The following is an 18324-nucleotide window of genomic DNA, read 5'->3' as shown; positions in this document are numbered from 1 at the left end:
AAAAAAAGAAAATCCTATTTAGGATAATAATTGGATAATAGAGCCTCTACCCTGTCAACGGATAGCGAGAGAACAAAATCTTGGACATGTCTACAAGGGAGAGTGTTTTGGGCTCAAGTTTTTGTTAGTCAATACTCTCAATTATTATAATAGGCATCTCTTTTGTCTTCCTTCCAATCATAATCTTCCTCCTCTTAGCTATGAACTTCTCTACTATGGTCACATTGCCTCGTCCACGAACTCTAGTCTCTTGCGAGTTGCAACTCTCATCACCATTCACCAGCGGTGCACAATAATTTATCTAATTTTGCCATTATATCTAATTTGTCTAATTTTACCTTAGCCATGACCATCCTCCTCCATCCCGATCGTTGGCACCAAGCCACACCCATCAACCAAATAGTCAAATACCACTATCAAGGTAGTTTACCCTTATGACCTCCCTCTAATCAAATGAAATCCAAATGCCAAAAAAAAACTTTATCTGAGAAGCTTTTATCCAGAAGAGGGGAGAAGAGCAGAATTTCATCTCTGAGAGAAATATGAGTAGTGTTTGTATATCTGTTGAAATATAATTGTTTAAACCTCTATCTTATCCAAAATAAGCACAGAACATTTCAAGTAAATGAAGTCTGGAATTCTACCAAGGAGGAAAGGAAGAAAGAGAGCCAGCCAGCCAGGCTCCACTGCCCAGTGTGCATTCCTCTCACTGCAGATGGGTCCCACGCCAACTCGGGCGAGGTTAGCCACGGAAGTGGGGTCCGCAACCTCAGCACGCGCAAACACTCGCTTTCCCAAGCAAGCGAGCAGCTTTTCGCACTGCGCACTCCACACTCCCATCCCCACGCCAGCCACGCCGCGCCGGCGAGCAAACCAATCCAGCAATGCCGGCGGCCGATCCCCCCGCCGCCGCGGACGCGGCGTCCGATGAAGGCGCGCCTGCCCGCGCACCCACGCCGCGGCCTCCGCCCCGCCCCCTCTCGCTCGCCTCCGCCCTCCCCTTCTGGTTCTACCTCGCCGCCGCCGTCTCCCTCGTCGCGCTCCTCCTCCCCCGCATCTCCCCTGGCTCCTCCTCTCCCGCGCCTCTCCCACCCCTCCTCCGCGGGCACCTCGCCTCCGGCAGCGTCCTCAAGCTCGATCCAGCCCCCGGCCTCTTCGCCGTGACCTCCCGCCCCGGCGGCGGCGGCCCCGCGCCCCGCGTCCTCATCCTCCCGGGCCTCGCCGCGGGATCCTTCTCCTTCCGCCGCGTCCTCTCCTCGCTCTCCTCCCGCGGCGTCCTCTCCGCGGCGCTCGACCTCCCCGGCCAGGGCCTCTCCCCAGCGCCGCCCGCCGCGCCCGCGCCCGCGCGGACGAGCGTTCTCCGGGAGATCATGGACCGCGGCGTCTTCCACGCCTTCGAGCACCTCGTCCAGACCGGCGAGGTCCCGTACCAAGAGGAACCGGCTGCCCCGCCGGCGCCGTCCCCGCACGCGCCCGCCGAGGCGGCTGCAGCCGTCGCCCGAGCCGTGGAGGCTCTCGGCGTGGCTCCCGTCCACCTTGTGCTCCACGACTCCGCGCTCGCGGCCGGGGCCGCGTTCGCGTCGGCCAATCCGGGAGCCGTCCGGAGCATGACGCTGATCGACGCCACCGTGGCCCTGCCGGCGTTTCCGGCTGCGGTGTTCGATGTGCCCGTGCTTGGTAGACTTGTGCTGCGTGTGCCGGCGCTGTTCCGTGGTTTGGTGCGGCTGTGCTGCGCGCGGGGGTTGGGGGCCGAGGAGGCGGAGGCACACCGGGCGGCGATGCAGGGGGAGGGGAGGACACAAGGGGTGATTGAGGCTTGGAAGGCGATGAATCACAGCTTTCAGCTGGGGGAATGGAGGGGTTCTTCAGACGAGGTGAGACGGCTGCCGATGATGGTGCTATGGTCAGGTTCTTGGTCAGATATGTGGATTGATGAGGGGAAGAAAGTGGTTGCTGCATTGCCGGATGCCAAATTTGTCTACCATTCGGGTGGCCGATGGCCTCAGGTCAGTTTGATGATTTAAGCTTAGTTTGAATTGAGCATTGAACAAAATTTAGGAGATGATCAACATTGGGCACTTCATAGTCCAGACTCCGCATCTGACTGATCTGCCCCTAGACTGATCTTCCCCATCCTGTTATGAATTTTCAGTGAAATTTCTTTAAGACATTTCTTTTAGTAACATTTGTGATGTGATGATCGGTGAAAGATGCCAATCATTCTAAGAATAGGTGGTACTTGTCAGTAGTGAATCTCAAGCAATCATTGCTAATTTGGTGTTTGCCATCTCAGTATAACATAAAGTGCCAAGGTGAGATGATGATTTTGTTATTTTCGTTCCTTTGCTCAGGAGGATGTCTCGGAGGAAATATCAGGGCTGATAGCAGATTTTGTGACCTCTTCTGAAGAAGCATCAGGTGGTCGAATCGAGTAGCCTGTTATATGACATCCTATGAGTTCACAGCCATGGTCAAGGATCAAGATCTTGGATTTGAAAATGCCTTGTGTGCATACATATGGCCCATTCAAACAAGAAGATGACTCTTCCTCAGACAATTTGGTAGCTCCTGCTGCTAGCATGAAACACTTACCTAAGGGCGGACATCATGTTCATGTACTATATCTTCTTTAAAGGATAGTTTAACAGATGCACCCATAGAGCTCTTGGGTTGATTTTGAAGTTGATGCAGTGATGAGTATTATTAATTAAGGCTTTTTTTCAGAAGAGTTTCTGCTTGCGGCATCTGTACTGAGTTTCTGACTTATACCGGCTTTGTTGCTAAATTGGTACCGATCCTTGCTGTCTTGCTTGAGTAGTTGAGTTGTAAAATGGTGTGGGGTGGGGTGCAGACTCATGCTAGTGTTCAATTTTTTTTATCAAACATGTCCTATTCTAGTAATGTATTCATTTAAGCAGTACTTTGAAGACATTATATTTTGTGCAATTGTTTCCTGAGGTGCATTCATTCATGCAATGATTGTTCCTATGAAATTCCTGCCATATTCTTTTGCTCCAACAAGACCTAGGTCTGAGCTACAATTTTGAGGTCTTGAGCTGTGCCCATTCTGGGATTTAAATTCCCAGGTGCCTTGAAAATGGTTTGGTTCTGCTTTTCATTTTATGTGTGCACTCCCCCTTGAAATCACAATGCCAAGCTTGAAAGCTATACCATAACCTTCATTAACACGGCTAACAATTTATTTCACTAAATTGATTTCCTACCAAATGAATTATCACATGGAATTACATCAAGATTTATGTCGAGCCTGTGGCGATTGCCCTTCTTGATGTGTATTCCTAGGAAACAGAAGCTCATGTATTTGTTTCTCTGCGCTGAATTCTGAAGTGGCCTGCAGTTCAAAAGGTTCAGGAATCAGAACCACATGAAAACGCAATGCAAATAGCCAAATACCTTCTTTTCAGTCAACATTTGTTTTCAAGTGGTTGTTTTAAGAATCCAGTTTCAGTGTTATATTTTTTTGAGAACATGCTAAATGTCAATGTGTATTTACTGATGCTGATGTAAGTGGGTTCATATATTCAGAATGTGAGAAGCAGCACAGACCTTTGTTGGGAAAGCAAATCTCAATGTCTGAACTTGAGTTCCTGAACACACTCTCAAGTCAAATCCAAGGCAGTCCACTCCAATCACCGCTGCTTCCTGCATAGTATAACCAGGCAGTGTTTTCAGTACTAAGTTGAGAGAGATGTGCTTCAATTCCCTAATGTCCAGTCTTGAAAGGGGGTGATGCAATCATCCCGAAGAAACCTTACCTCTACTTGAATGGCCTTGCACCTCCAGCATAGCGATTTCAGAGCCTGTGCGATCTTGTCTCCACCAGCTCTCAGGCGCGATATTATGTTCGGTGCGGAATGCGCAATGATGTCTGGCCTAGCTTTGCGGTATTCTTCGATCTTTACCTTTGGCTACAGGTAGAGACTTTAAACTATGATCAGCAAATGCATAATACCAGTACTAAAGTTTGGTAACAACTCATATTGTGAAGTTAGAATTATGGAGGAGTGCTAGAAGTACATGCCTCGGTTCCATATGCCGTGATCAACTCAATGCTGAGGACCTCAACCTTGAAGAAGGTGGCACCGCTCTCCTTTTTATCTTTCTGTGCCTCATCACCTGCATTAAATTTAGAAACTTGTAAGAATCACCGTAGTTTTGTAAAATGTGGATATCTGCTGAATATAATGTTGAATTCCAGGTTTATTGCGGTCTCTACTTGATAAATGCTTGGCAACCATGGTGCTCTCTTCAGCAAAGGCAGGCCTCAGCTGACCCTCAACAACAAGGCTTGCAGGTGGCCGGTCCAGCCAGTCTATATTAGACTTGGTTGCAGTCTGGAATGGAATTAAGAGAATTGTTGGCAACAGAACATGGTAATACATATACAAATTACATATACCAAACCAAAATCATGTACCTCTACAATCATCCTTGCAAAGTACAATGGATGGCACGAATTCACGGTCTCGAGGTTGGACCAGCTTGGTAGATCGTCATCTTCATCGTCCTCACCATCATCATCGTCTTCATCATCAACAGCAAACACACCCTCCTGCACATTTTCAGACATGTAGGTTGATCATCAACCCCTCTAGAGTTCGGACAGGTAAAGTCAGCAGCTTGAGAATTATTTTCACCACGTCGTTGAAGTCATCGTCAAAATCACTTTCCTCATCGTCCTCCGAGCCGTCATCATCCTCATCGTCATCGTCATCTTCTTGCGCAAAATCTGTGGCGGAGGCCGCTGCAAGATCCAGGTCGGCAAAGACCTGTGTGTTATCCAACCCAATGATGACATGCTGCATCCATGAACCAACAACATGAACCGGTCGGCTCATCAGACTGACAAATTCATGAAGTGATGGAACAGGGGATGGAGGAAATTGGATGAACAGAGCCGTCACCGCGATCTTGTCCTCGCCCATGATGCTCTCCAGCAGCGCGTCCTCGTTGTCGACCTCGAAGTAGATATCTGAGAGGCAACAAGCAGCTTCAAGAGGGAAGACCAGAGCGTGCACCAAACCAACAAGTTACAGGAGCTGCCAGCTGCATTGCGTCAGCCGTGGAGCTCGGTTGGCGATGGCGTACCTCCGTTCTCGTCGGTGAGGTAGGGGAACTCCGGCAGGATGATCCGCTCGTGGACGCCGTCGCCGACGAGCGTGGAGATCATCACCGTCGCCTTGTTGTTCACCTGCACGGGCACGCGCTGATTCCCTTAGCATTTCTTGGTCAGCGATTGAGTGAAAACAGAGCCAGACTGCCAGAGAAAGCGGTCTGGGTGCTGCCATCAGGTGGCGACCTCGACGATTGTGCGGGCAGACTCGGCGTCGGTCAGGTGGGCCGGCTCCCCGTCGTCCAGCTTCGCCGCCTCGGGAATGTCCTCGAACGGGTGGTACCGGCCCCTCGCCGGCAGCTCGTCCATGTGGTCCGGCGCCGACGCGACGGCCCTGCACCAGCCAACAGCCATCCCATCAGTCACCTGGCGGCTCCACCACCAAGGCTCTGCCCGCGCGCGATCAGGACATAACGTACCGGCAATGGCGGACGCGGCCGCCCCGGCGCGCGCGCCCATTGCCCCACCAGGCGTGGCAGCGGCAGCGGGAGGGGAGGCTCTGGCACCGGAGCGAGGGACCCGGGCTGGCGGTGGCTCGCCTCCTCGCGAGGGCGAGGCTAGGAGCGCGGCGGGCGGAGGGGAAGGGGGAGCACGAGGGGTCCGGCGCTGCAGCGGTGGCAGCCGCCGGCAGCATGGTATACCATGGAAAGGGAGGCGCGGCGGAGATAGTATGTTTAGATAGTTTTGGGTGGCGCGGGCGCCGGCCTCTCGCTCCCTATCCCAAAAACCGGAGCTGACGCGAATAATGCTCGAGGATGACGACGGGCCGGGGGGCATCTTCTTCGTGAGGTCTCGATGGGCTGCGGGTTGCGTGGGCTGATAGTGTGTGGGTTACGACTTACGACTTGCAGGTGGCAGCCTAGTCGATTGTATAGAACATTTTTTTTACTATACTACTGTCTTTCAAAAATGGAAAAAAATAAAGATTGTATGGAGTGCATTGACTTTGAAGGTCAATACATTTCACTTGATGCACATCAAGCTCCCACTACCACCAACACATGTGTATTCATATACCCCGAACAATAAAAACTTAAAAGTAGTAATGTAAAACATATGCTTGTATGTTACTATAACTAGTTACGGCAAGTTCTAGCCAGAACATGTGGAGACTAGATTTGTAAACGTCTTGTAGAATAAAGTGTCATTTCACTATTTAGATGGATCCACGAGCAATCTATTTTTATCTCTCATGTTTTCCATCATCCTTATGCTCTTTGGATTTCACCAAACTTATCCTCTTCGAGCCCAATATCACCGCCCGCCTCCTTTTATATAGTCAAGGCGGTTCTATCTCACCTCCTTACTCCCAGAGTGCTCCTCGGTACAATCATATTATCCTCAAGATTATTATCCACTCCAACTCTGAATTCTTTCACCACCACTTTGAAGACGGCAAATCCGAACATCACCTTTTTAGTCTCACTCACTTGGTTGCGTCCCACACTTTTGTCTAGCTCGTTACATGAAGGGCTCTACAAAATCGACATGCTAGTCATATAGAGGTCTTGTAACCGGTTGTGACAAGATCAAACTCTCTCTCTCTTCTTACTCTTTCATCCACATTAATTTTTGACGAATCATCTTGGCTTCGATTCAGGCTGAGATCTTGATTTTATTTCGCTTTTTCTTATGATTGCGTTTTTGACCAATAATTAATTTTATAATTAGATCGATATATCTGAGTAACAAATGATTAGTTTTCTTATTTCCCCAAATTTGAAACGTATCCAGCAAAAGAGGAATCATCGAAGGTGAAGCAAATAATTACCGTAGCAGTAGCCCGGAAAGAACACATGCGTACAACAAACTTAAATGTGATCCTACGGTAAATCCTGTTCCGATTCCAAAATTCAAACTTGATTTCAAATTCTGAAATGTCTGAGTAGTAAAACCCGAATTGAAGGAGCAGCTAGATCCAAAACCCAGTCGAAAGCTCCATACCTCTCTGCTCATAAATGCTGTAAGCTTGCAGATTCTAGAATTTATTATAAATAAAGAAAGGAAAAAAGAAATCCGCATCCCCCACTCGTCCGTGCGTGAGTGCGTGCCACCCGGCCCAATCCCATCCGTCCCCTCGCCTCCCCCCGCTCCCACACACGAATCCACCCACCCCGCCGCCGCCGCCGCGATGGACGCCGGCGAGGCGTCGGAGCTCCAGGCGCGGCTGGCCGCGGCCGTGCACGCGCTCAACCACGACGCGGACCCCTCCGCGCGCCTCGCCGCCAACCAGTGGCTCCTCGCGCTGCAGCGCTCGCCGCAGGGGTGGGCGGTGGCCACCGCGCTCCTGGCCGCGCCGGACCCGCCCCCGCCCGCCGACCTCCTCTTCTTCGCCGCGCAGATGCTCCGCCGGAAGATCCAGGCCCCCGGCCCCGCGCTCCCCGGGGCCGGCCTGGCGCCGCAGCTGCTCGACGCGCTGCTCCTCGCCGCGCGGCGGTTCTGCGCCACCCCGGCCCCGCGCCAGCTGCTCACGCAGATCTGCCTGGCCCTCTCCGCGCTCGCGCTCCGCGCCGAGGGCGGCGTCGACGGCCTCTTCGCGCGGTTGCCGCACCTGCCTGCGCCCGCGGTGCTGGAGCTGCTCACCGTGCTCCCCGAGGAGGCCGCGCAGGACCAAGCCGGCGACACGGGGGTCGACGCCGCCGCGCGGTGCCGGTTCACGCGCGAGCTGCTCGCCCACGCGCCCGCGGTGCTCGAGTTCCTTCACTCTCAGTCAGAGAAGGTGCCTGCCAACGACGACGGGGTGCCCCTCCACGAGCGCAACCGCAGAATCCTTCGGTGCCTACTGAGCTGGGTACGTATACGCGCACTGCCCTCTCCTTTGCTCCGTGATCAGCAGCGTTCTGCTCTAGCTCGCTCGACTGCTGACATAAAACCAATGGCATAGGTCCGCGTGGGATGCTTCTCGGAGACGCCGGCCACCACGCTTGCCACACACCCACTTCTCACGTTCGCGTTCAACTCGCTGCAGGTGCCAAAAATGCAGCCTCCGCTTCCTTATAAGCAATGAAAAGTGTACTTTGAGGAATTACTTGTGCACTCAGCTGCTCACACGCTGTTTTGTTGCTTTGTGGCTAATGAAGGTGCCCTTCTCGTTTGATGTGTCCATAGAGGTTATGACTGAGCTTGTTAGCCAGCACCAAGTAAGTTCAATTCTTCTGCATTCTGATTCGTGCTACTTTGTTGCTTACTGCGTTGGTCCAATCAAATCATCTACTAACATCTACTGTTCAGTTTTTGTATGAAGTAGTAGTTGAGCTGTATTTTGTTACCCAAAATGGTTTATTCCTAGAACTTCTTTGAACTTACATTCTGCAATGTTCAGAGCTTCAGTTAGACAGTGAGGTCTATTCGCCTTGGATATCTATGTGTCGTGAAGTTTAATACAGGAAGTGTTGCTATGAGTAAATTCCTGTTCTCTATCTTCTTTCTACACGCAGAGGGGGCATACCCTGTTTCAAATTTCACAAAATAGAACCCAAGAAGTCACAGGTCCAGGTCTTAGAATTATACATTCCAGAGTATATGTAGGAATAGGAACAAGTACATGCTGGCCTAGCTCAAATGCATATAAATCATCTACTGAATAACTAGGAAAACTGCAATGAGAACTAAAGTACATAGCTCATTGACCATGTCCTTGGTCAAACTTTGGCAGTATAATTGTCCCACGAATTCCTCTGGCAGTCATTGTCTCCTTAAGCACTACCCAAACTTTAGTGTTTCGTTTATCTTCTGCCCTGGGTGTCCAACACAAAAATCCATCCTCACTGTTACTGGTCATGAGTCTTGGCACATCAAGCTGCATCACTTCAAAGTTTGAGTAGTTTTCCTCCGAATCATCTGCATATATATATTGTTATTTCATTATTCTTTGACAATATGCGATAAATCTTCTCTATATAAAGCTCTGATCTTGGATATGCCAATATATATGAGTTTTATTTCTTTCACATTCATTAATTAATGCAATTTGGTGGGATGAGAAACTTTAGTGCTATGATATGAAGTACGCATTTCTCTTTCTTATTCCACTGTCTGATGATGTGTATTGAATTGACCTGTTTAGGGGTCATCTTCTTTATCATGCGATGATAAGTACCATAAATAGAATCCTTAACTGGCAACAGCTTCTGTTTCCATTTTTTTCCCTTGATTTTTTTTGGGTATCCTAACAACTACAAGCTGTTTTCAACTTATAATAAAGTTTTTGATTCATTTTGCTGTCTGGTCGCAGGAGTTACCTGAGGCCTTTCTAAGTAAGATGCCTTATATAAGGGAAGTTCTTCTCCTACCGGCTCTAGCCAACAGAAGTGAGAAGATCATTGCTGGTCTTGCTTGTTTGATGTGTGAAGTTGGCCAAGCAGTAAGATTTGTTTCATTATACTTTAGTATGATGTCTTTCAGTATCTAAATTATAAGAAAAATCCTAATACGTCAATAGTGTGTTCGAATGGATATCTGACTTTTCGTAGAGTTAGTGGAAAGTGATAACTAATAATTGGCTGTTTCAAGGTAAGAGGAAAAGACTAACTAAAACACACTAATGCAATGTTCTAGTGCTCTGTTATCTCTAATGCTCCTAGAATTAGCACAAGGGCTGAAAGTGACGACTTCTAATATGAAATGACGTATTACCATTTAACGCATTTTTCTTTTCCTCGTGAGCTTGAATCTGGTGAACACAACCTGATAGCTGTTCAACTTTCTTAGGCACCTGCTTTGGTTGCAGAAGGGGGTAGCCAAGCACTTGCTCTCGCCGATGCACTTTTGAGGTCAATTTATTGCACTGTTTATGTGGTACTTTTCCTTGAGTTTTAATGTTTACTTTGAAGGCTTTCAAATAATGTCATACTGGAGTTCATTTCATTTTACCATTTTGCTGAAGTGCTCTTCCTCCTTTGCAGATGTGTTGCTTTTACTAGTGAAGATTGGGAAATTGCAGATTCGACCTTGCAATTTTGGTAATGACGCTTTCCTTTCCCCCCTTCATTTTCATGCATGACAATACCCTCCTTTACAATATTAAATAACAATTAGCTGATGCTCTCTGGGAGCAAATTGTGCTCTTCTTTTCTTGATTTGTATGGAGGTGTTGTTGGTCTTTTGTCTGTGCGTACTAATGTAGGATGGGGTGGATTGGTGACTGGTTACCATCTCCTATGTTGTTGTTGGGGTCTAGTATAGGCCTAGGTTTGGCAGAGGGATTTGATCTTCAACTGGAGTTCTGACAAACTTCTCGAAAGCTGTGTTTCCTTGCTAGTTTGTGGCCCATATTACTTAAAAGCTGTGTCTGACAGCTTTGTTGACCATTTCAACTTTTCTCATGTGATATTTCACTAATCTCAATTCCATTGTGGTTAACACCTGTATAATATTTGCTATGACTATTATTGATATAAGGTGCATGTAAGTGTGTAAATTGGAACATCTTCCCTATTATTCTACTGAAATGAAGTTGAATTCTTGGCATTAATGTGCATGTTTGGGATATAACTAATTGTATTTTTATGTTGAAACTCTGCAGGTGCAGTTTGGCACATTTTATTCTTGGTACTGATGTAAAGACAGCCAAAAGAAATGCATCGCAAGAGTTGTTTTTGCCTGTGTTTTCATCACTGCTGGACGCTCTTTTATTTCGTGCACAGGTTTGTCTGTTTTACTTTAACTTTATGTTTTGCTCATTTTGTGTGAGTAGCTATCGTCATCCAACCTGACTCTCCTGATTAAGACATAATACTAGTATTATTGCATATTAATCTGATCTCTCATAAGTTGCATATTTAACTTATTTTTCATAATCAAGTAGGCATCTGAAGCTCATTATCTTACAAATTCACCCTTTGGTTTATATCATACTTCATGTATTGTATTTCCCTTCATTTTACTAAATCAGCAATTGCACATTGAACTTTTTCTTGTATATCTAATTGTAAGAACAGGATTTTTGAACCCAGTTGTCTCTTATGCCTTGACATTCTGCCAATTTATAGATTGACACTGATGAGCATGGCACTGATGGAGCACCTTGCATACCTGATGGACTAGCACAGTTCAGAATGAATTTGGAGGAGCTCCTAGTTGATATTTGTTTGCTTCTAGGTGCCCCTGCATATATGAACAACGTATGTGGTGTTTGCTGAAAGATTGCCTATGACCCATTGCTAGCACACATCTGATTACATGTTTATGGTTTAACAAATGTTCTAACATGCTTCTTTCCTTTTGAACTCTATTTAGGATAAGTATGGTGTAAGAACACTAATAGCAATTTTGTGTATGTATCCAAGAAATGGCCATCGTTTACAAAAAGTGCGCAGTCCTTTTCATGGTAGATTTCAGGAATAACTGACATAACAAATGTGAGTTAAAAGGGAAAAAAAGTTGCATGACTTAATATTTTTAAGAATGAAGAGAGACTTGGTTGCTAAAGATAATCTATTCAGGTCAGTTGCTAAAAAAACTTGACACCTTTATGCCCATTATGTATTTTATTTATGTTTGATTTTGTTATGTCATGGTCATGACGTACAGCTCTTATTATTGATAACTGATATCATTTTAAACCTTTCATGTCAACGATTAATTTGCCATTTTTCTTCTGCACATTCAATGAGGCTATTGTGCTTAAAACTATGTGTTCTACTTGTATGTTGTATTATATTCAGCTCTTTTCTCGTGGTTGGGACTTCTCAAGCCAATCAGTTCCTTGGAAGGAGGTGGAAGTTAAGATGTATGCACTTAGCATGGTAAGTTTATACCACTTGGTAAAAATTGCTAATTACTGTCATAAGATGCAAATAACATTTGAATCTCACGGCTGATACTAAGTTTGTTGCTGTTTATGTGCTTATTCTCAGAATTCTGTATCTGATCACTTCCTGCTAGACCTTCTTTTAGATTGTTTGATATTATTTCCATCTCTGAAAGAAGCTTATATCACTTAACATCAAGCTGGCACTTCAAACTTTTGTGGGAACTTGTTGCATTTCAGAGGGTTCAATGGATTGTGTAATATCAATTTAAATGGGCCATAAGTAAAATCCATCCTATAATTGTTTTGGAACCAATCAAGAGGATGGTTTCCTACTTTTGGAGTGAATGACGTTATGTGTGTTTTGCATGCTTCAATTCTGTAACATTCATGTTCTGAAAGTTCTAACTTCTTCCCTCCCTCATTTTGCTATTGCTTAAACATGGGCATATCTTTGTATGTTTGGATACAAATCATATAAACATGTCAGGGAGAGCGTGTTTGATCTATATGCACAAAAACTGTTGAATTTCAGGTTGCTGACACAATTTTACAAGATGAAAGCCCATTCGATTTTTCGATGATAATGCATTTTGTGAACATTCTGTCCAGCAGAACTCCAGTTGAACTGAATGGAAGTTTATTCATGGTAGGACATCCTCAATATGCTTCCAGAGTTTTTTTAGTTATCTATCAGATTTTTTCTTTATTTTTAATTTGTGAAGCTAATTTTTTTTCTGTATTTCCCTAAATGTCAAGGTATACAAATCTTTTGGTGATGTAATTGGTTCTTACTCAAAGTGGCTATCGTCTTCTCAAAGTAACATTAAACCCTTACTGTAAGTATTTTGAATGTTTATGAAGATTAAAGATTCTATTTATTCAGTATGGCTGTTTAATATGTTTTTTTATCATTATGTTCAGCCTATTTTGTGCATCAGGAATTTCAAAATCTGTATCATCAAATGCTTGCTCCTTAGCCTTGCGCAAACTTTGCGAGGATGCTTCTTCATTCATCCACGAACCTCAGAATCTTGAAATTCTTTTCTGGATTAGTGAGGTAACACTCTCTCTTCTACTTTACCAAATTCATTCGACCATGATATTCTAGATGGTAGCGGTCATAACTAAAGAGAATATATGATGGCACTTTACCTATATCAAATTATATTCTGACATGTCAACTTAGTATTAAAAAGGTTGCTGAAAATATTTCATTGATTCTACCGTCATGTATCCTTCCTTTCTAAGACATGATCATAGGGAACATTGTTACTTAGGTATGAACCAGTAGGCTGCAGGAGAATTCTCTTGGGGGCTGTTTGTTCTTTTTTTTGCAGAGGATACAAATATACTGTGTACATGACTGGACATGGTAAACTAAATAAATATCGTCAAAAACATGTTTATCTAGAAAGGAAGCTGGTTTTGATTTTGCTATGCTCGCTATAGGATAAACTATTTGCATTAGTTACTTCTTTGGCTGCTGATGTCATAACTCATAGGTGCTCATACGTAATGTTTAGCTCTTTCAAGTATACCTTGATAAATCTTCTTTTCGGCATTGTATGCAATGTAATATTTAAGAACAGTGTTCTTATAGGGCATGGATAAAGGGAACCTGCGGCTAGAGGATGAGGAAGAGATAATTAGTGCAATTACACATGCTCTAAGTTCTGTTCATGACAAAGAGTTGAGGAAAAGTTCGCTGGCCAGGTTACTTTGTTCCAGCTACTCAGCAGTGGAAAAGATTGTATGCTCTCTTTACCTAGTGTAGCCGCTCTTCCAAAATCCATATGTGAACTGTTATTGACTGACATCATCTGCAATTTTTTCCTTCCATTGCCCAGATTGACATAGACAGAGATAACTCACTAAGGCAAAATCCAGCTACTTATACACAATCCTTAGACCTTGCTGTCCGTGGTCTTTACAGGTACATTAATAGTTTTTGCATTCTTTCATGTGGGTTGTGTGCGCTGTACTTCTTTTATCTCTTCTTAACTCAATGATAGGCAGCTGTCCTGCGTACTCGAGAAAAAAGTTTGATGTTTCTTTTTCTTTGAGGATTGCTTGACATGCTATTAGCAATCGATGGGATTTTTCATGTCTCACTGTCGTGCCAGAATCTTACAACTAGTTTGTTCTATTCTTCCTTTTCTTTTGTGTGCCTAAGGCATATCAATAAATAGTCTGCTATTACATTTTTGCTATTCACATGTTGGTCAAGATACTGGAAGTTTGATGTTATCTACAATATAAGAAATTATATCTTTTACAGGATGAGTGCTCTGTTTGGTCATTTATCTACACCAATTACATCTGGCCTGGTTGACGATGATATAATTTTAGTTCTTCTTGGAATATTTTGGCCACTCCTTGAAAAGCTTTTCCGATCTTCTCATATGGAGAATGTTAGTTTATCTGCAGCTGTATGTCGTTCTCTTTCTTCAGCTATACATACTTGTGGTAAGTTAAATGGATTTCTAAACTGAGAAATTTGAAGCTGTATAGCAAATGCATCAGTTATCTGATTTGGCATCTGTATTTTACAGGACAGCACTTTCATGTCTTGTTACCCAAAGTTCTGGAGTGCTTATCTACAAATTTCTTGCGGTTTCAAAGGCATGACTGCTTCTTGAGAACATGTAAGAAGCTATACTCTTATGCACAACTAAATTTTGCTTGCCAAAATTCAATTCAAAATAAAATGTTCTCTATACTTCGTCATAAATAAGGTTAATACTTGATAATGATGTGATCAAGAGGTTTGGCTGCTGCTGTTATTTTAAACATGTGCAAATACATAAGAGCTTATCTTGCATTAAACTCATTTTATATCTCTTAGTTAGAGCATTTGGGAACACCTAACTGCCTTAGCTATGCACTTTTGATATCTCTTAGTTAGAGCATTTGGGAACACTTAACTGCCTTAGCTATGCACTGTTGATATACTTCGGTACCACATATTGTTTTCTGAACTAGCTCATATAATCATAGTTATACATATTCTGATATCCATGGAACAATTCTATATACTATACGTCATCTTGTTTCAATTAAATTGTGGACTCTACTTGACCTCATTCAAATTTTCAGCTGCCAACGTTATCGAAGAATTTGGTCACAAGGAAGAATTTGGGGCTTTATGTGTTAGGACTTTTGAAACACTTAGCTCCGCATCATCAATATCGACTCTTAGTTCTTCTTATATGTGTGATCAAGAACCTGATCTACTTGAAGCCTATACCTACTTTACATCTATGTTTATCCGCTGCTGTCCAAAGGTTCTTATTTTTTCTCATGTTCAATATCTATATTTGTAAAGTATTTGAGCTCAGTACCTTGGCATGATATGGATTGGCATATTTGTGTATTCTCATGTTCTTTGTTGAATGCATAAATAATCAGGAAGCCCTTGTTGCATCTAGCTCGCTGCTTGAGCTATCGCTTCAAAAGGCAGCTGTATGCTCTACAGCAATGCACCGAGGAGCAGCACTTGCAGCAATGTCATATATGTCATGTGAGTGCTATCTGTTCACTTTTATGTATTGTTCTCTGCATTAACTGCATGTGTTTCTATTCACCTCATTCTTTGAATACATACAATGGGTAAACTTTTATCTGGAAAAGATGGAATTGAAGTGAAAACATATGTCAGAAAAAATATGAGCTCCTAAAACCCATTGGCCTGCTTGACTTTACATCTATGATATTTTTCTTTACCTGATAAGATGGATCTTAATACACAACAAAATACTCACACTGGTCTTTTCTGAATGGCATTTTTCACTTGTGCATGCTTACTAAAGAGAATATAATATAACTGTATATGCCTATGATATTTCTCTCTTTTAATCTTGCTACTGATTAAAGTCATTTGTCTTGGAAGTTGAGCGAACAAACAGATTGGGCCTTGTAGTCTCGCACAGCTTTAGCATCAACTAGTTAAAGTAGGTGCCATTCAAAGGAGAACCATTTTCTTACTTTCCATTTTTAAGCATCATTAACAGACGAACACAATATAGAAGGGAGTTAGTGTTTTCACTGCAGATGCATGGATGTAATTTCAGCTAGTTTCTGGATAACAAAAGGCAGTTTGTGTGGCAAAACCTTGCATCAGTTCATTAGGCTTGGTGAGTTCTGTATGGAATTACGACCGTTTAACATGCTTACTAAAGGCCTTTCTATAGCACCAGAGCAAGTTGGTGGCAAAGTGTCATGATTTTTCTTGTTTGCTTTCCTAAGTGTTTATTTTATTTATTTATTTATTATTTTTTTTGGGGGGGGGGGGTGTGGTGTGGTGTTAAAGTCTATCTGTCCTTGCTGACCATTTTATGCTAATATTAGGTGAACATTGTCATACAGATACCTTATATACTACTATCTCCGTTCCAAATTATAGGTCGTTTTAGCTTTTCTAGATATACGGCGTTTGCTTTGCACCTGTCTAGATACATAGCAAATACTATGTGTCTAGAAAAGCCAACACGACCTATAATTTGGAATGGAGGGAGTATAACCTGCCACCGCGTCATTCATCAGCTCAAGCTATTGCACTTAACCCCTGTTGTTGCATTCACATGATCATTTCCAACTAAATAATTCCAAAGTTACATGCCATCTGCAGGTTTTCTTGAGGTTGTTCTTGCTGCTGTGCTAGAATCTCCAGAGTGCATCCCTAATGGATCACCTGGTGTGGCCCTAATTCAAATCTTGGCTCGCTGTGGTGAAGGTCTATTGTCTAATGTACTTTATGCTCTACTTGGTGTATCAGCCTTGTCAAGGGTGGGTGCAATTTGGAGAACAATTTCATAGTACTTGTTACTATTGGTTAGCATATGTTTTTTCGGGATACTCAACACTCTGTTATGTGAGACATCTGAACTAAGCTAGTGCATTGTACCTGTGTATGTAAGCCTTTTAGTAAGCTCTTGATCTCATCTGAGTTTTGCTAGCATACCAATGGTGATGATACTATTTTATACCATTGCACCAAGTTTGCTCTTGTTGTCTTATTTGTTCTACTTATGGGGTAAATTATTTGACTAAATAGATCTCACAGAATATTCACACCACTGTTTCCATGCAGGTGCATAAATCTGCCACAATATTGCAACATCTGGCGGCATTGTGCAGTTTCTGTGAAAGAACAACATGGAAGGCTGTTCTTAATTGGAGTTCTCTTTGTGGGTGGCTACAATCAACGGTATTCGTTTTGCCACTGCTTTAATTGTGATTGTTCCGGACCTAGACACTCAAATAAGGCCAATATATTCTTTTATTTGTCTTTATTTAAGCTCTCAACTATGTTTTGAGTTTGCAATTATCGACCTGAGGTGTCTAAATCCACCATTTAACTTTCAGAAGCATGAGATGTGTTATCATGTACAAGCAAATTGATTAAAGGAGTAGCAATGCTTTGATGGTCATATTCTTAGTAACTGTCTGGCATAACTTCTTCTGTTATTGAACTTGAAACATGGAAGCTGTACTAAAAACATATATTGAAAATCATTGAGACATACCCTTCATTTGATTGCATGAAAATCCTATGCCAGATCTGGATTCGCAGATGTAGAGAGATTTGGCAGTTATTCATTCTCCTATCCAACATCTATCCTCGAAAGTTACTGTCTTGTATTGTCTGACTTGTTTCCAATCTTGTTTAGGTGAAATCATTGCCGTCAGAGTATCTAAAGCAAGGGGAAGCTGAAATGATAATTCCATTGTGGCTGAAGGTGCTCGAGGATGCAGGTTCTGACTATCTTCACAGTAGGACTGGTGATAATATCATAAACCATCAAGGATACATGCAAGGGAAGGGTGGTAGAACACTTAAACGCATAATCAGGGATTTTGCTGAAAGCCATCGAAATGCCCCAACCCCCTGTCCTTCATAATATGCGGATGGAACTGAATTCATCAGTCCTGATGGTGGAGGACGTGGTTTGTGTTGATCCTCGGGTTTGACATCCATATACAAATCTTTAAGCAGGGAATGGGCTACTTATTCCAATGACCTGGCTGGGACTTGGGAGTTTTGTCTTCCTTTGTATAGCAAGTGACCTGTGGGCAAAAGGTGGAGCAAGTTGTCAAACCAGGCTACTCTGAACGAACCGGGAGCCCCATGGACCTATATGTTTAATGGCCCTTCTCAAGGTTGGAATTTACATGCCACGGTCCAAAGTTTTGTTTCTCCATGGTCCATGAGGGGCATGTCGGAACGTTTGGGTATACTGGATACAGAGAGAAGGCGGAGAGGTGAATGCCTTAGCTGTATATATCATCATTCTTTCGCAATTAGTGCGATGTACAAAACATTCTTCTTTGTTCATACTCATCTTTTGAGCTTACATGGGCAAATTTTTGGTGGCATTTGATACGATTGTTATCATGCCAAGTTAATTTTGAATGTATGTATATATTTATTACTTCA

General features: G+C 43.7%; 3 protein-coding genes across 5 annotated transcripts; 2 read left to right on the top strand and 1 right to left on the bottom strand.

The window, feature by feature from the left end:
• Window positions 1-795: 795 nt before the first annotated feature.
• On the top strand, window positions 796-2957 carry LOC112903512 (protein AUXIN RESPONSE 4). Its single transcript, XM_025972777.1, has 2 exons — window positions 796-2006; window positions 2352-2957. Exons 1-2 carry the CDS (start codon window positions 885-887, stop codon window positions 2433-2435), a joined length of 1206 nt encoding a protein of 401 aa, XP_025828562.1. The 5' UTR covers window positions 796-884; the 3' UTR covers window positions 2436-2957.
• A 193-nt stretch (window positions 2958-3150) lies between these two features.
• On the bottom strand, window positions 3151-5870 carry LOC112903511 (uncharacterized protein At3g49140-like). Its single transcript, XM_025972776.1, has 11 exons — window positions 5554-5870; window positions 5321-5468; window positions 5110-5212; window positions 4926-4993; window positions 4659-4820; window positions 4439-4573; window positions 4238-4355; window positions 4043-4137; window positions 3777-3929; window positions 3568-3663; window positions 3151-3352 (listed from the first exon to the last, which is right to left on the bottom strand). Exons 1-11 carry the CDS (start codon window positions 5766-5768, stop codon window positions 3251-3253), a joined length of 1395 nt encoding a protein of 464 aa, XP_025828561.1. The 5' UTR covers window positions 5769-5870; the 3' UTR covers window positions 3151-3250.
• Window positions 5871-7151: 1281 nt separating this feature from the next.
• Window positions 7152-18324, top strand: LOC112902537 (importin-13). 3 transcript variants are annotated; one of them, XR_003230599.1, is made up of 21 exons: window positions 7152-7925; window positions 8019-8102; window positions 8215-8274; window positions 9369-9497; window positions 9845-9906; window positions 10039-10095; window positions 10659-10779; window positions 11125-11256; window positions 11800-11880; window positions 12421-12534; window positions 12645-12724; window positions 12810-12945; window positions 13489-13638; window positions 13736-13821; window positions 14167-14354; window positions 14441-14533; window positions 14985-15172; window positions 15297-15408; window positions 16499-16673; window positions 16978-17094; window positions 17558-17892. XR_003230599.1 is itself a non-coding variant. In XM_025971658.1 (21 exons), exons 1-21 carry the CDS (start codon window positions 7266-7268, stop codon window positions 17786-17788), a joined length of 3039 nt encoding a protein of 1012 aa, XP_025827443.1. In that variant the 5' UTR covers window positions 7155-7265; the 3' UTR covers window positions 17789-18324. The 3 variants fall into 3 exon arrangements, 1 of the variants encoding a protein (XP_025827443.1); XM_025971658.1 differs by having other exon boundaries at window positions 7155-7925; window positions 16516-16673; window positions 17558-18324; XR_003230600.1 differs by lacking the exon at window positions 16499-16673 and having other exon boundaries at window positions 17558-17589.

Source organism: Panicum hallii, chromosome 8 (assembly GCF_002211085.1).
Source record: "Panicum hallii strain FIL2 chromosome 8, PHallii_v3.1, whole genome shotgun sequence".
Taxonomy (NCBI): domain Eukaryota; kingdom Viridiplantae; phylum Streptophyta; class Magnoliopsida; order Poales; family Poaceae; genus Panicum; species Panicum hallii.
Note: the sequence above shows the minus strand (reverse complement) of the source record. Positions and strands in the feature narration are given on the sequence as shown.

What these genes read in the sequence shown, in the direction of transcription:
- LOC112903512 (XM_025972777.1), top strand. Translation starts at nt 885, where the DNA reads ATGCCGGCGGCCGATCCCCCCGCCGCCGCGGACGCGGCGTCCGATGAA. An exon ending in CGGGTGGCCGATGGCCTCAG is followed by an intron (nt 2,007 to 2,351) that starts GTCAGTTTGATG and finishes TCCTTTGCTCAG; the next exon opens with GAGGATGTCTCGGAGGAAAT.
- LOC112903511 (XM_025972776.1), bottom strand. Translation starts at nt 5,768, where the DNA reads ATGCTGCCGGCGGCTGCCACCGCTGCAGCGCCGGACCCCTCGTGCTCC. An exon ending in TGGGCGAGGACAAGATCGCG is followed by an intron (nt 4,821 to 4,925) that starts GTGACGGCTCTG and finishes TCATGGATGCAG; the next exon opens with CATGTCATCATTGGGTTGGA. An exon ending in TTGCAAGGATGATTGTAGAG is followed by an intron (nt 4,356 to 4,438) that starts GTACATGATTTT and finishes ATTCCATTCCAG; the next exon opens with ACTGCAACCAAGTCTAATAT.
- LOC112902537 (XM_025971658.1), top strand. Translation starts at nt 7,266, where the DNA reads ATGGACGCCGGCGAGGCGTCGGAGCTCCAGGCGCGGCTGGCCGCGGCC. An exon ending in CTCTTTTATTTCGTGCACAG is followed by an intron (nt 10,780 to 11,124) that starts GTTTGTCTGTTT and finishes GCCAATTTATAG; the next exon opens with ATTGACACTGATGAGCATGG. An exon ending in GTGTATCAGCCTTGTCAAGG is followed by an intron (nt 16,674 to 16,977) that starts GTGGGTGCAATT and finishes GTTTCCATGCAG; the next exon opens with GTGCATAAATCTGCCACAAT.